Raw genomic sequence first — 17,025 nt, 5'->3', positions numbered from 1 at the left:
AAGCCCTCTCCTGGTTGATCCTGGCTACCAGCCTGGGAATGAGAGGAAACGGTGGGAAAAAATAAGCTAGGTTGAAGGTCCAAGGTGCTACTAGTGCATCTACTAGAGTCGCCTTGGGATCCCTGGATCTGGACCCGTAACAAGGAACCTTGAAGTTCTGACGAGACGCCATCAGATCCATGTCTGGAATGCCCCATAATTGAGTTATTTGGGCAAAGATTTCCGGGTGGAGTTCCCACTCCCCCGGATGGAATGTCTGACGACTCAGAAAATCCGCTTCCCAATTTTCCACCCCTGGGATGTGGATTGCAGACAAGTGGCAGGAGTGATCCTCCGCCCATTGAATTATCTTGGTCACTTCCTCCAGCGCCAGGGAACTCCTTGTTCCCCCCTGATGGTTGATATATGCAACTGTCGTCATGTTGTCTGATTGAAACCTTATGAATTTGGCCTTTGCTAGATGAGGCCAAGCTTTGAGAGCATTGAATATCGCTCTTAGTTCCAGAATGTTTATCGGGAGAAGAGACTCTTCCCGAGACCATAGACCCTGAGCCTTCAGGGGTTCCCAGACCGCGCCCCAGCCCACCAGACTGGCGTCGGTCGTGACAATGACCCACTCTGGTCTGCGGAAGCTCATTCCCTGTGACAGATTGTCCGGGGTCAGCCACCAACGGAGTGAATCTCTGGTCCTTTGATCTACTTGAATCGTCGGAGACAAGTCTGTATAATCCCCATTCCACTGTCTGAGCATGCACAGTTGTAATGGTCTTAGATGAATTCGTGCAAAAGGAACTATGTCCATTGCTGCAACCATCAATCCTATTACTTCCATGCACTGCGCTATGGAAGGACGAAGAACAGAATGAAGAACTTGACAAGAGCTTAGAAGTTTTGATTTTCTGACCTCTGTCAGAAAAATTCTCATTTCTAAGGAGTCTATTATTGTTCCCAAGAAGGGAACTCTTGTCGACGGGGAAAGAGAGCTTTTTTCTATGTTTACTTTCCATCCGTGAGATCTGAGAAAGGCTAGGACGATGTCCGTATGAGCCTTTGCTTTTGACAGAGACGACGCTTGAATCAGGATGTCGTCCAAGTACGGTACTACTGCAATGCCCCTTGGTCTTAGAACCGCTAGAAGGGACCCTAGTACCTTTGTGAAAATTCTCGGAGCAGTGGCTAATCCGAAAGGAAGTGCCACAAACTGGTAATGCTTGTCCAGAAAAGCGAATCTTAGGAACTGATGATGTTCCTTGTGGATAGGAATATGGAGGCACGCATCCTTTAAATCCACCGTGGTCATAAATTGACCTTCCTGGATGGTAGGAAGGATCGTTCGAATGGTTTCCATTTTGAATGATGGAACCCTGAGAAATTTGTTTAGGATCTTGAGATCTAGAATTGGTCTGAACTTTCCCTCTTTTTTGGGAACTATGAACAGGTTGGAGTAAAACCCCATCCCTTGTTCTCTTATTGGAACTGGATGAATTACTCCCATCCTTAACAGGTCTTCTACACAATGTAAGAATGCCTGTCTTTTTATTTGGTTTGAAGATAATTGAGACCTGTGGAACCTTCCCCTTGGGGGTAGTTCCTTGAATTCCAGGAGATAACCTTGAGAAACTATTTCTAGTGCCCAAGGATCCTGAACATCTCTTGCCCAGGCCTGAGCAAAGAGAGAAAGTCTGCCCCCCACCAGATCCGGTCCCGGATCGGGGGCCATCCCTTCATGCTGTTTTGGTAGCAGTGGCGGGCTTCTTGGCCTGCTTACCCTTGTTCCAGCCTTGCATCGGTCTCCAGGCTGGTTTGGGTTGAGAAGTATTACCCTCTTGCTTAGAGGATGTAGAAGTAGAGGCTGGTCCGTTTCTGCGAAAGGGACGAAAATTAGGCTTATTTCTAGCCTTAAAAGACCTATCCTGAGGAAGGGCGTGGCCCTTTCCTCCAGTGATGTCTGAAATAATCTCTTTCAAATCAGGACCAAACAGTGTTTTGCCCTTGAAAGGGATGTTAAGCAATTTTGTCTTGGAAGACACATCCGCTGACCAAGACTTTAGCCAGAGCGCTCTGCGCGCCACGATAGCAAACCCTGAATTTTTCGCCGCTAATCTCGCTAATTGCAAAGCGGCATCTAGAATAAAAGAGTTAGCCAATTTAAGTGCATGAACTCTGTCCATAATCTCCTCATATGAAGATTCCTTATCGAGCGACTTTTCTAGTTCTTCGAACCAGAAACACGCTGCCGTAGTGACAGGAACAATGCATGAAATTGGTTGAAGAAGGTAACCTTGCTGAACAAACATTCTTTTAAGCAAACCCTCTAATTTTTTATCCATAGGATCTTTAAAAGCACAACTATCTTCTATGGGAATAGTAGTGCGTTTGTTTAGAGTAGAGACCGCCCCCTCGACCTTAGGGACTGTCTGCCATAAGTCCTTTCTGGGGTTGACTATAGGAAATAATTTCTTAAATATAGGGGGAGGCACAAAAGGTATGCCGGGCCTTTCCCATTCCTTGTTTACTATGTCCGCCACCCGCTTGGGTATAGGAAAAACATCGGGGGGCACCGGAACCTCTAGGAACTTGTCCATCTTACATAATTTCTCTGGAATGACCAAATTGTCACAATCATCCAGAGTAGATAATACCTCCTTAAGCAGTGCGCGGAGATGTTCTAATTTAAATTTAAATGTTACAACATCAGGTTCAGCTTGTTGAGAAATTTTCCCTGAATCTGAAATTTCTCCCTCAGACAAAACCTCCCTCCTGGCCCCTTCAGATTGGTGTGAGGGTATGTCAGAAGCGTTATCATCAGCGTCCTCTTGCTCTTCAGTGTTTAAAACAGAGCAATCGCGCTTTCTTTGATAAGTAGGCATTTTAGATAAAATATTTTTAATAGAATTATCCATAACAGCCGTTAATTGTTGCATAGTAATAAGTATTGGCGCACTAGATGTACTAGGGGCCTCTTGTGTGGGCAAAACTGGTGTAGACACAGAAGGGGGTGATGCAGTACCATGCTTACTCCCCTCATCTGAAGAATCATCTTGGGCACTATTATTATCTGTGGCATCATTGTCCCTACTTTGTTTGGACACCATGTCACAATTATCACATATATTTAAATGGGGAGACACATTGGCATTCATACATATAGAACATCGTTTATCTGATGGTTCAGACATGTTAAACAGGCTTAAACTTGTCAACAAAGCACAAAAAACGTTTTAAAATAAAACCGTTACTGTCACTTTAAATTTTAAACAGAACACACTTTATTACTGAAAATGCGAAAAAGTATGAAGCAATTGTTCAAAATTCACCAAAATTTCACCACAGTGTCTTAAAGCCTTAAAATTATTGCACACCAAATTTGGAAGCTTTAACCCTTAAAATAACGGAACCGGAGCCGTTTTCACATTTAACCCCTTTACAGTCCCAGGAATCTGCTTTGCTGAGACCCAACCAAGCCCAGAGGGGAATACGATACCAAATGACACCTTCTATAAGCTTTTTCAGTGGATCCTAGCTCCTCACACATGCATCTGCATGCCTTGCCTTCCAAAAACAACTGCGCATTAGTGGCGCGAAAATGAGGCTCTGCCTATGACTAGAGAAGGCCCCCATCTGAAAAAGGTGTCCATACAGTGCCTGCCGTTTTTTAACAACAATCCCCAAGATTATAATAACTATAAAGCGCTATAATCTGTCAAATATGCTTAGCAAGTAATCGTTTTAGCCCAGAAAATCGTCTACCAGTTTATTAAGCCCTTATAAAGCCTTTATTCTTATACTTAATCTAAGAAAATGGCTTACCGGTCCCCATAGGGAAAATGACAGCCTTCCAGCATTAACAAGTCGTGTTAGAAATGTGGCCATCATACCTCAGGCAGAAAAATCTGCCAACTGCTTCCCCCAACTGAAGTTACTTCATCTCAACAGTCCTGTGTGGAAACAGCAATCGATTTTAGTAACGTCTGCTAAAATCATCTTCCTCTCACAAACAGAAATCTTCTTCTCTTTTCTGTTTCAGAGTAAATAGTACATACCAGCACTATTTTAAAATAACAAACACTTGATTGAAGAATAAAACTACATTTAAACACCAAAAAACTCTTAGCCATCTCCGTGGAGATGTTGCCTGTGCAACGGCAAAGAGAATGACTGGGGTAGGCGGAGCCTAGGAGGGATCATATGACCAGCTTTGCTGGGCTCTTTGCCATTTCCTGTTGGGGAAGAGAATATCCCACAAGTAAGGATGACGCCGTGGACCGGACACACCTATGTTGGAGAAATCGGTGTATACTGTCCCTTTAATTGGTCTAGGGATATTTGCCAGAAGCTCTACCATAGTGGAGCATAAAATGTTAATATTTTTTAAATTTGGGGCGAAAAATCTGTGGAAGCTCCATGAGTAATGAATACCAGAGCAAGACAGACAGAAATTCTTAGTAGGAATAATGGCTGCAGGCTGATTAGTACGCATAAATTGAGAGGCACAACCATTGCATAACTGATTAGGTTGACAAACTGGTACAGCTTTGCAAAGGACACACAAAAATTGATCAGGGATATGATCCATAGATCCCATATAATAGGTCTGACCATGACACAGTGGGGACTGATATATTAGACTCCATAACTGGGTAAAACAAACTGATTAACACAGTGAGTGAAGCAGTTAACCCTAGAAGGGTTAAATGTGCAATAAAAGCTTACAAATGAAATAAAACTTGCATTAACATATACAAGGCTTAAATCTTCTACAGTATAACCAGGCAGTATGCACTTCAGAAAGAAAACACTATGATTTGAAAGGAGAAATAGACACCCACGACTCTTAATATTATTGCCCACTCAGCAGCTCCTGTTTAGTATACTCACCCGCTGCAGTAGCAAGGATATTGCCTAGTACAGAGAAACGCTGTAAAAGTCCTCAGAGTTTCGCAGTAGGCAAAAAAATGGTGACCGGCAAGTGAAAAATTGGCACCAAAATCCATCGAGAAACAGCCCGTAGTGATAATTGCTTAATATAAGAAACCAGCCAACAAGCCCTCAAAATTGCCAAAATGTCAGCCAAAACTTAAAATTTAGATTTCTGTGAGGAGGAGAACTGACCGACATCAACCACTGACAAGTGCTAAAGAAATGGAGTGGTTTGCCGGCTACTTAAAAATGTATACAGCAAATTTAAAAAATAAAGATACCAAACAAAAATTGAGCTGCAAAGTTAAATAGAAGGGTCATGAGGGTTCACTTATCCCCATACAAACATGCATTTGAGTAAAACTTATTGTCCCAACACAATAAAGCTAGCAGTGTGTGCAGGTGCTGCATGTGTCCCCTGGCTATGCTATACAAAGAAGTGTATCTTAAAATAGCCTGCGGGCTATGTGAATGCTGTTTTCACACTTACCTGAGAGAAGCACCCCTCCTCTGAGCTTACCAGCAAAAACCTGCAGCTATATCCAGTAGACACATCCTGTGCCATAAAGTTAACAGCAGAGATATGGAAGAGGAATACTTTTAATCTCACAGGAGGCTAAGGGACATGTCCCTGTTACACCTGAGGGGAGTTATGGTAGAAATCCCATTGGGAGATACATAACCTAGTACTCCTGTACCCCATCTTCTAAAGTAAAACATCCAAAAGGGTAATAGGTCTCACATAGGTCCAAGCACCCATGATAAGTTTAACTGGAACACCTATATCTTCACATGCACTCCTGGGAGGCAAAGAACAAAACTGAGTAGTACAGGGAGGTGGGAGGAATTAAAAGCTCTTGTGCCTAATGCTAGTGGTGGGAATACAATACGACACATCAAGGCTTGTGGACTCTCCCCATCATACAAAACAAAATTGCATGCTTAACTCATGAACATTTAATTCTACCTTTACTGCCCTTTTAACAGTGTCTGTAATGTTCATTAGGGATATCCATTCAGAGTATTCAGGCTGATCCGAATACCAAAGATGGTGTTTGCATTCAGCCATTTTTCCAGCTAGATTTATTCTTGTGAAAGTGCAACACATTAAGATCTGTTGCACTTTCACACTTTGGCTCTGAATATTGATGAATTTGGTTTGCGGCCAGCTTCTCGGGCATTTGGATCAGCCCGAATACTAAATATACATCCCTAGGTGTTCGCCATAACTCAAGATGATCTGCTTTTTTGTTGCTTCCGGGTATTTTTTTTTTACATTTTGTGTCATCTCATGTTCTAATTTAGGCACAAATGGGTGTCTATGATGTGGCACTTCTGTACTTGGCACACATTTGTGATCAAGTATATATATTCTGTATTTTGTTTCAGGTTTTCTGCTGTGGGCTTTTTATCTCAGTGATCTTGCATTGATTTTCTGTTTATTCTGATCCTGGACTGTGACTTTGATCCAACCGGTACTGACATTTGGCATGTTCCTTACTGTTTTCTTGGATTACGCTTCTGCGCCCCTATACCAGTTTTTACCTGGACTATCGACTAATTTCTGCATAAACTTACAGGTCATGTCCTAGGGCCTTATCCAGTAAGTTGGGATAGTGTCACAATATTACCACTTCTCAGCATACCTGGTCTGCCATTTACCTCTCGGCTTGTCAGGGAAGCCCAATAAGATTTTTTTTTTTTGGTTCTTGTATATTGTAATAGGGCTCCATATTCATCTCATTGAGGAGGTTCCTACAGAACTCTTAAATATCCCCGCAGAGTTCTGCTTTGGTTATGGATGTGGAACAAAATGTTAGTCCTTTCTTTGATTAGTATGTAATGTGACAGTTTAGTTTAGCATTTTTGGGGAATGCACAAACATGCACGTTACCACCAGAAATATAGCAGAATGAATACACTGTAAACATTTTCCAGTTTTGGCATCATTAAATTTTGTTGGCCTATTTCAAATCAGAAGTAAATTCTCTATATACTTATTTTGAATCTCGACTCCAGCATCAGGTAACATTTGGGATCAGAGTATCTCCTAGTATGCTCATTAAAGGGTCAGTCTACTTGAAAATTGTTATTTAAAAAGCCAGATAATCCCTTTATTACCAATTCCCCAAATTCGCATAAACAACACTGTTATATTAATATTCTTTTTACCACAATGATTACCTGTATCTAAGCCCCTGCAGACAGCCCCTTATCTAAGAGTTTTGTTTTTTTTAGCTTTTTACAATCTTGCATTTTAGCCACTTAGTGCTGGTTCTTATCAGCCCATTATAATTCTCCACGGGAGTGAGCACAACGTTATCTATAAGGCACACATGAACTATAGCAGTCTGGCTGTATTGCAAGATTGTAAAAAGCTAGAATAAAGCACTGTTGTAAGAAGCAGCCTACAAGAGCTTAGAAACAGGCAATCATGGAGGTTATAAAGTATATTAATAGAACAATGCTGGTTATGAAATAGGTAGTAAAGGTCTTATCTATCTTTCTAAACAATAAAAAAAAAAATCAAGTAGACTGTCCCTTTAAACAGTGTTTACTACTATTATGCAAACCGCTTACATAGAAAACAGGCATAGGTGAATATGTTCTCACTATACGTGCTATACGTAGAAAGGAACACTTGTTAACAACAATATTATTGCAGACAGAGTTTCTCAAAAGTTTTATTTTTATTAAACGCGTTTTAAGTAATGAAGAAAACATATCTTACAATGTGGTGCTCGTTTTATTCAAGATTAGTGCAACATACTACTTGTTAGAGGTCTGGGGTGGAACCCACTCTTCAATCTTCTTACGAGTGGTGGGATATGGTACATATTGTCCAGGAGTGGCACTCAAGTTGAATTTATGGTTCTCCCAGACAAATTTATGAACGGTAGGGGGATGAGTAGTTGGTGGTTCTTCTGCTATACAATGTAGCCAACGATGCCTGAAAGAATAAACAAACAAAATACAGTGTAAGTATAAATTAATGTATGAATATGAACCTATATACTCATATCTAGCAGAAAACCTTTACACCCACACCATATATATATATATATATATATATATATATATATATATATATATATCTACATATATACATATACATACACACACACATACATATATATATATATATATATATATATACACAATATATACACACACACATATATATATATATATATATATATACATACACACATACACACACATATATATATAAACATACATACACGTAATTATCGTCAGTGAACAAACTAAAAGCAGGATTATCTCCTCAAAAAGCAGATGCTGATAGCTAATAACCCACAGTTGTAAGCATTATGTTTTTGTTCTTCAAATCATCCCTACGGAAATATTAGTGCACTACAGCTATTGATATATTCCAGTCTTTGTTGGGTATATCATGCTAAGGGCAGTATATCAGAAAATGTTTGCATCAGAAAGTATTCCAGCATAAACTGTAATTGCCAAGCTCATGCCAGTGAGATTGCAGCCTGATGCCATGTATTGTTTACCATTGCTTATTTATAATTGCTAAAACGTGAGTGCTTTATGAAACTAAAAACCATTTGACTACTAGCCCTGAGAGTAGATAGAAGTAGTTATTTGCACTCCAAGTTGATTGTGAGAATAAAGGAAACATGGTAAAATGAAAATGTAGACAGTGCTTAAACGTTTTAATTTGTTTTTCTTTCTTAATAATCTTTCAGTTACACTACACTTGTTCATCCAGATCACACACCCAGATTAAACTGTATTTTTTACAGGTAATGTAACATAATGGCCCATAGTGTTTGGTTGGACAACCCTGCCCGAGAAAGTAAAACTATAGTTCATATTTCCTTGAGAGATTATTTTAGGATACAATTGTGTGTTGGGGGCTTCACATAGTGATAGAAACAACATGCCACATACCACTCTAATACATGAATATATGAGAGTGTGAGAAATATTTGGCATCTGAACATGAGTAGTGATGAAACTCCTCTGTACTGAAAAGTTCACTAATTTAAAATAAAAAAGTGTGCAAAGGAAATTTCTATCATCACTACATAGGCACGATTATTTTGCATCACTTTAGATTTTTTTTTGTATTGTATTCTTTAAGCTAAACAATTATTTCGGGGTCACATTTGACTCAGATCTTTCCTTCACTCCTCACATTCAGTCCTTGGCTACAGCCTGCCGCTTCCACCTTAAAAACATCTCTAAAATTAGACACTTCCTTACACAAGACACAACTAAGATTTTAATCCACTCTCTCATTCTTTCCCGCCTTGATTACTGCAACTCTGTCCTCTCTGGTCTCCCCACCTGCCGCCTAGCTCCTTTACAATCCATAATGAATGCCTCTGCCAGACTCATCTTCCTTACACGTCGCTCTTCATCTGCTGCGCCTCTCTGCCAATCCCTTCACTGGCTTCCTCTTGCCTCTAGGATCAAACACAAAACTCTCACTCTTACATACAAAGCCCTCAACTGCACTGCTACCCCTACATCTCAGACCTTGTCTCCAGATACTGTCCCTCCCGTCCCCTTCGCTCTGCTCACGACCTCCTACTCTCCTCCTCTCTTGTCACCTCATCACACTCCCGTTTACAGGACTTCTCCAGACTAGCTCCCATCTTGTGGAACTCTCTGCCTCACTCCACAAGACTCTCTTCTAGTTTTAAAAGCTTCAAGTGCTCCCTAAAGACTCTACTGTTCAGGGACGCATACAACCTACGCTAACCTTTCTTTATACCAGTTCCTCTCCTCCATTGCTATCCCCTGAACCCCCTTAGCATGTAAGCCTAAAAGTCCAGCTGTTTGCAGATCACCTTCTTAAGAGCTGACTACAACAGTGCAACTCTTGGCAGGGCCCTCTACCCTATAATTGTTTTGTTGTACTCCCCCTTTGTTTATAGCGCTGCGGAATCTGTTGGCGCTCTACAAATAACCGATAATAATAATAATAATAATAATAATATTTCAAACTTCAGGAATAACATTCAACCTATAATACCTACAACCTAACCAATCTTTGGTATTGTGCTTAAAATAAATAAAGGCTAAGCTTGACATCTATATATTAGTTTTATACACTACCAAGAGTAAAACAAAACAAAAAAACAATGGATTTTACTTACTTGATTTTCTTTGTATAAACTATTTTTTTGGCCCTAGGCATTCCTTTTGTGCCAGACATCACTATCACAAACATGTTTACCATTTCTACATTAGCTGTTGCCAAATTCTACAAGAAAACTAATCCAAGTTTCCACACAATGTGCTACTTAATACCGCTGATGAAGGACAGCAATAGCAACATACTACTGTACAATGACATTTTGTAGCTTAGAGATTCTCAAACATTATGCCAGAAAATAAATGTGTTATAGCCAACCATTGAGTGTTATATAAAGTATAATGAGGTTTTTTTTTGTTGTTTTTTTTTCCTTTTGTGCAGGTAAGCAAATGATACAGTGAAATCCGTGAAAAAGACAACACAAAAAAGGGAGCAATAATGTTAACACCTTAACGATCACAGTGTACCTGTACGTCTCTGGTCGTTAAAGGGACACTCAGGTCAAATAAAACTTTAATGATCCAGATAGAGTGTTCAATTTTAAACAACTTTCCAATTTACTTCCATTAACAAAATATGCACAGTCTTTTTATATTTACACTTTTAGCTCCTACTGAGCATGTGCAATAATTCACAGAACATACGTATATGCATTTGGGATTGGCTGATGACTGTCACATGGTACAGGGGGAGTAGAAATATACATAACTGTCAGAAAGAAATCTACTACTCATTTGGAGTTAAGACTAAGTGCTATTGTATTGTCTTTCTGTCATGCATTTGTTGATTATGCAAATCTACTGTATTTACTTGTCCTTTAAGGGTTTTCTTGCTAATAATAGCGTGGGTCCAGTGCTATTATACACTCCCTGCTTCCTGCTGGTCAATGGAAATAGCAATTCCCATAGAAGGACCAGCAACGTACAGGGTACATTGCTGGTCCTGAAGGGGTTAATAGCTCCAAAGCATACAGTATATACCAAGCTCAAAATCCCAAAGGAAGATTAGCATATATCTGTCAGGGTTTTTTCCCTGTTTTGTTTGCCATGTGCTGCTGGCAGCCATTTTACTCACCTTTCTTGCTGACTCTGGTGCATACTGTGTGATGCTGCTCATTTCCTGCACTTCCTTTTATGGCCAGACTGGTGGACATCATCCGTGTGAGAAAGGATGCAGTCTCAGAATTGTGATGTCATCACATATTATTTAAAAGGCCTCTGATCAGTATGCTTTGCCCTTGCGTTGTCTCAGACCTGTTTGTGAGAGCTCCTGTGTATTACCTGGCTGTCTGACGTCCCTCCTGGTTCCTGATCCCTGGCTTGTTCCGGACTCTGCTGTTCTCCTTGTTCCTGATTCCGGCTCGTCCGACTACTCGCTTTGGCTCCTGACTCGGCTCGTCTGACTACCAGCTCTTGTTTTGATTCCTGGCTTGTTATTTGACTTGTGGACTTTTTATTATTTTTTGCTATTAATAAAGGTGTGATTATTTTTGCACTTCTCGTCTCAGTCTGATTCCTGGCACCCTGACATTACGCAAGGGCCATGAATCCTGATGGTGCTAATAATCCACCTTTACCTGCCATAATTTCCAGGTTGAATGAACAGGATAACCGCTTAGATCAATTTGCACTAGCCCTGCAAACCCTGCTGACTTGCACTGCACATTTGGACCAAAGTGTCCCGCAAGTTATGGCTGCTCCTGTTTCCGTTGCTGCACCAAGTCCTACCAGGAGCATGTCCAGTTCTGCACCTCTACCTCAGCGTTATGGAGGCGATCCTAATCAGTGCAGTGGGTTTTTGAACCAGGTGGGTATTTACTTTGAGATGTTACCTCAGGCGTTTCCCTCTGACAGAGCTAAGGTGGGATTTCTCATCTCGTTACTCTGACACAGCTCTTGCCTGGGCTAATCCCTTGTAGGAGACTAATAAACCTGTGATTTCAAATTACCCTGAATTTGTGGCCTCCTTTCGAAGGGTATTTGATGTTCCGGCTCGCTCCTCCTCTGCTGGTAAACTACTCATGTCCATTCAGCAAGGTACAAGATCTGTTGCTCAGTATGCCATTGAGTTCCGTACGCTTGCCGCAGAGGTAGGTTGGAACAATGAAGCCCTTGTTGCCGCCTTCTTTCATGGGCTCTCTGATGTGATTAATGACAAAGTTGCTGCCAGAGATTTACCAGAAGATCTCAAGGCATTGGTGTCTTTTTTGATCCTAATTGACATCAGACTCAGAGAGAGGCCCTCTTTCAAGGAGCGCTTGCGAAAGCCTCCTGTTCCGTTGTCTCCTACGTGTTCGTTCCCACCCATGCCTCCCTCTCCTCCCATGCCTCCTGGCCCAGAGACACCAGGTACTGTTGAGCCAATGCAGTTGGGATTCACGCGTCTCTCCGCGGCGGAGAGGGCCTTTAGGAGGAGGGAGGGGCTCTGCCTCTATTGTGGGTTACAAGGCCACCTTTTGAAGTCTTGTCCTACGCGGCCGGGAAATGCTCACACCTAAGGTCCTGTTGGGGGCAGACCTTGGGTGGTTTATCCTTGTCCCCGGAACCGCTAAAGGAGAAACCTTTGGTCACGGTTGTCCTTTCCTGGGTGGTCTCCTCCATAGTCACCCAGGCTTTTGTTGACTCCGGTGCTGCGGGCTATTTCATTGACAGTGCTTTTGTATCAAAGCACTCCATTCCTGTTTTGCCTCGGTCCGTTCCACTTGCTATTGAGGCCATTGATGGCAGGCCCCTTCCGCCCGAAACTGCTCCGTTATCCATGTTGGGGCTCTCCATTTTAAAATGCTCCAGTTCCAGGTGATAAACTCTCTGCATTTTACGGTTGTTCTGGGTTATCCGTGGCTCCAAAAGCACAATCCCAGTCTCGACTGGCGCAGGTCCGAAATTTTGTCGTGGTCTCCGCAATGTATTTCCACTTGTCTTCGGAAACCAGTTAAAGTCTTGTGCACTTCTTCGGTATCTCAATTGCCAGAGGAGTACCGAGAGTTCCTAGACGTTTTTGACAAGGTGCGTGCCGGTACGTTGCCTCCTCACCGGTCTTACGATTGTGCCATAGACCTGCAACCTGGAGCCATTCCTCCTCGGGGCCGGGTTTACCCTCTGTCTGTTGCAGAGAATTGTGCTATGGAGGAGTATGTTGCCGATGCTCTGACGCGGGGGGATCATCCGCAAATCCTGCTCTCCTGCAGGGGCTGGCTTCTTCTTTGTGAAGAAAAAGGGTGGTGAGTTAAGACCATGAATTGATTATAGGGGTCCTAATGATCTTACCATTAAGAATGCTTACCCTATTCCGCTCATTACGGAACTCTTTGACCGCCCCAAGGGAGCTACGGTCTTTACTAAACTTGATTTGAGAGGAGCGTACAATCTCGTTAGGATCAAGGAGGGCCACGAATGGAAAACCGCATTTAACACCAGAAGCGGGCATTATGAATATCTTGCAATGCCCTTTGGCCTATGTAATGCTCCTGCTGTTTTCCAGGAATGTATTAATGATGTCCTACGAGATATTTTGTAACAGTGTGTTGTGGTGTACTTGGACGACATCCTCATACACTCACCCACACTTAAGGCTCATCGTTCTGATGTTACACAGGTTCTTCAGAGACTACGTGAGAACGGCCTGTTTTGTAAACTTGAGAAATGTGAGTTCCATCAGACTCAAGTAACCTTCCTAGGTTATGTTATCTCCGTTGCAGGGTTCTCCATAGATCCTGACAAGTTATCTGCAGTTCTGCAGTGGCCTCGCCCAGTTGATCTTAGGTCTATTCAACGTTTTTTGGGGTTCGGCAATTACAATAGAAAGTTTATTAAAAACTTTTCTTCCTTGGTCAAACCTATCACAGACATGACCCGTAAAGAGAATGATCCACTCCATTGGTCACCTACTGCCATTAAGGCCTTTGATAGTCTTAAGACTGCCTTTGCTGCCGCTCCAGTTTTGGCTCATCCTAATCCTGTCCTGCCTTTCGTTCTTGAGGTCGATGTGTCTGAGACTGGAGTAGGTGGCCTCTTGTCTCAACGTCCTACGCCTGATGGTTCCTTCTCTAAGAAATTGTCTCCAGCGGAGTGCAATTATGAAATTGGCGACAGGGAATTACTGGCCATAATTTTGGCACTTAAGGAATGGAGGCATCTTCTCGAGGGTACTAGCGTGCCAGTGCTCATTCTTACTGACCACAAGAATTTAACTTATCTATCTGAAGCAAAACGTTTGTCTCCCTGACAGGCCAGATGGGCGCTATTTTTGTCTCGGTTTAATTATGTGGTCTCCTACCTGCCCGGTAGTAAGAATGTTAGGGCTGATGCCCTCTCTCGACAATTTTCCACTCTGTCCAAGGAGGAGTCTGTACCTACTCCAGTTATACCTCCTGACCATATTTTGGCTACCATATGTACTAATTTGATATCTCCCGTGGGGGAGGAGATCCTGAATGCACAAACCAATGCACCTCCTGAGAAACCTAGTGGTAAGTGTTTTGTTCCTGAGAATCTTCGAACTAAACTTTTGCACACTTACCAATATCCTAAAGCCGCAGGTCACCCAGGCAATAACCAAATGATTTGGTCTGTCACTAGACAATTCTGGTGGCCAGGTCTTCATTCTGATGTTGCTGCGTATGTTGCCTCCAGCTCAGTTTTTGCACAGAATAAGACTCCTCAACGTCTTCTTGTGGGTCTTCTTCAACCTATTGCTAATGGCGAGCGTCCTTGGACACATCTTTCCATGGACTTCATTGTCGAGCTCCCCGTTTTCCAATGGCAATACTGTTATCCTTATGGTGGTTGACCGTTTTTCTAAAATGTCACATTGCATTCCCTTGAAGAAGTTGCCTACCGCTCAGGAGCTTGCTTCAATTTTTGCCCGGGAGGTCTTCCGTTTACATGGGTTACCCAAGGAGATAGTGTCGGACCGGGGTAGCCAGTTTGTCTCCAGATTTTTAAATATACCAAAATGGGCCTTTGGGTTGTCTACTAAAAAAAAAATATATACATGTCAAGGGATATTCAGGGATTCCTGACAGATATCAGTGTTCCAATGTAACTATCACTAATTTTGAAAAAAGAAATGGTTTGGAAATAGAAAAGTTCTACTTGTATTTAATGCCATATAACTTTAAAAAAAAAAAGCAGAGAACATGTAAACATTGGGTATTTCTAAACTCAGGACAAAAAAAAACAGAATTTATGCTTACATGATAAATTACTTTCTCTTGCGGTGTATACAGTCCACGGATTCATCCTTTACTTTATAGGATATTCTCATTACCTACAGGACGTGGCAAAGAGAGCACACAGCAAAGCTGTCCATATAGCTCCCCATCTAGCTCCACCCCCCAGTCATTCGACCAAAGGTTAGGAAGAAAAAGGAGAAACCATAGGGTGCAGTGGTGACTGTAGTTTAAACAAAAAAAATTCTACCTGACTTAAATGCCAGGGCGGGCCGTGGACTGGATACACCACAAGAGAAAGTAATTTATCAGGTAAGCATAAATTCTGTTTTCTCTTGCAAGGTGTATTCAGTCCACGTATTCATCCTTTACTTGTGGGATACCAATACCAAAGCTTTAGGACACGGATGAAGGGAGGGAACAAGACAGGTACCTTAAACGGAAGGCACCACTGCTTGCAAAACCTCTCTCTCAAAAATAGCCTCCGAAGAAGCAAAAGTATCGAATTTATAAAATTTGGCAAAAGTATGCAGTGAAGACCAAGTCGCTGCCTTACAAATCTGTTCAACAGAAGCCTCATTTTTAAAAGCCCATGTGGAAGCCACTGCTCTGGTAGAATGAGCAGTAATTCTTTCAAGAGGCTGCTGGCCAGCAGTCTCATAGGCCAAACGGATGATGCTTTTCAGCCAAAAGGAAAGAGAGGTAGCAGTCGCTTTCTGACCTCTCCTCTTACCAGAATAGATAACAAACAAAGAAGATGTTTGTCTGAAATCCTTAGTTGCTTGTTAATAGAACTTTAAAGCACAAACTACATCAAGATTGTGTAATAGACGTTCCTTCTTCAAAGATGGATTAGGACACAGAGAAGGAACAACTACTTCCTGGCTAATATTCTTGTTAGAAACAACTTCTAACACCACATTCACTTTACCCTCCCGTAGAGAGACCCTAGTACTTAGAGCCGGCAAAGAGAATGACTGGGGGGTGGAGCTAGAGGGGGAGCTATATGGACAGCTTTGCTGTGTGCTATCTTTGCCACTTCCTGTAGGGAATGAGAATATCCCACAAGTAAAGGATGAATCCGTGGACTGGATACACCTTGCAAGAGAAAATTGAAATATAAGCATTTTTGCAATATACTTTCATCAGCAAAAATGCTTGTAGTAAAAGTTACTACTGTCTTTCTACAGCATATGCACATATCCTCTGAGTGCCCCTGCACCATTATTCAAACACCATGCCTGCTTAGAGAGGTGGCAGTGGTCGGTATTACTTCTGAAGACATAAGTTGTGTCATACAAGCCATTGTTGACTCTCTAAGAAAGTGTAGTGTTTCAATACTGGTGCACAGGTCCTTCCAGCATTTGTGCGTATACCACTGAATAAACTTAATAACTTTTACTAGAAGCATTTTCGCTAATGAAAGTATATTTAAAAAATGCTTCAATTTCAATTTGAAATGCACCCATGCACGTTTATTTTTTTTTTACCTTTCTATCCCTTTAAAGTGGGTGTGCCTCTGGAGATCTATGAAAAATTGCTAACAAAATGAGATTATTAAATGTATCTTTGTGCATGTTTTTTGCAATGCAGTTATTGATTGTTGATATATACTATTTGATAGTTTAATTGTATCTACTACCACAATATCAGCACAAAAGATAGTAAACATGATTTTAAAACTCTAGTTCCATCTTTGGTCATGTTCTGAAACAAAGTGGTAATGCAATTCAATCAAAACCCCTGCCAGTGGCTTCATTATTGTACAGCAATTTACCAGCACATTTCCACTATATGGAGGCTACAGCACTATGGTACGTACGCAGTCTCACCTGCTAAGGCTGATAGCAGACAG

At 41.7% G+C, this 17,025-nt stretch overlaps 1 protein-coding gene across 1 annotated transcript in view; it reads right to left on the bottom strand.

The window, feature by feature from the left end:
* Nucleotides 1-7,591: 7,591 nt before the first annotated feature.
* Nucleotides 7,592-17,025, bottom strand: part of NDUFA12 (NADH:ubiquinone oxidoreductase subunit A12) — a 113,737-nt gene continuing 104,303 nt past the window's right edge. Inside the window, exon 4 of the mRNA XM_053716894.1 lies at nt 7,592-7,870. Coding sequence (XP_053572869.1) covers nt 7,690-7,870 — 181 coding nt within the window. The 3' untranslated portion in view covers nt 7,592-7,689. The remainder of the gene's footprint in view (nt 7,871-17,025) is intronic.

Source organism: Bombina bombina, chromosome 6 (genome assembly GCF_027579735.1).
Source record: "Bombina bombina isolate aBomBom1 chromosome 6, aBomBom1.pri, whole genome shotgun sequence".
Classification (NCBI taxonomy): domain Eukaryota; kingdom Metazoa; phylum Chordata; class Amphibia; order Anura; family Bombinatoridae; genus Bombina; species Bombina bombina.
This window is presented reverse-complemented; position numbering and strand designations above follow the sequence as displayed.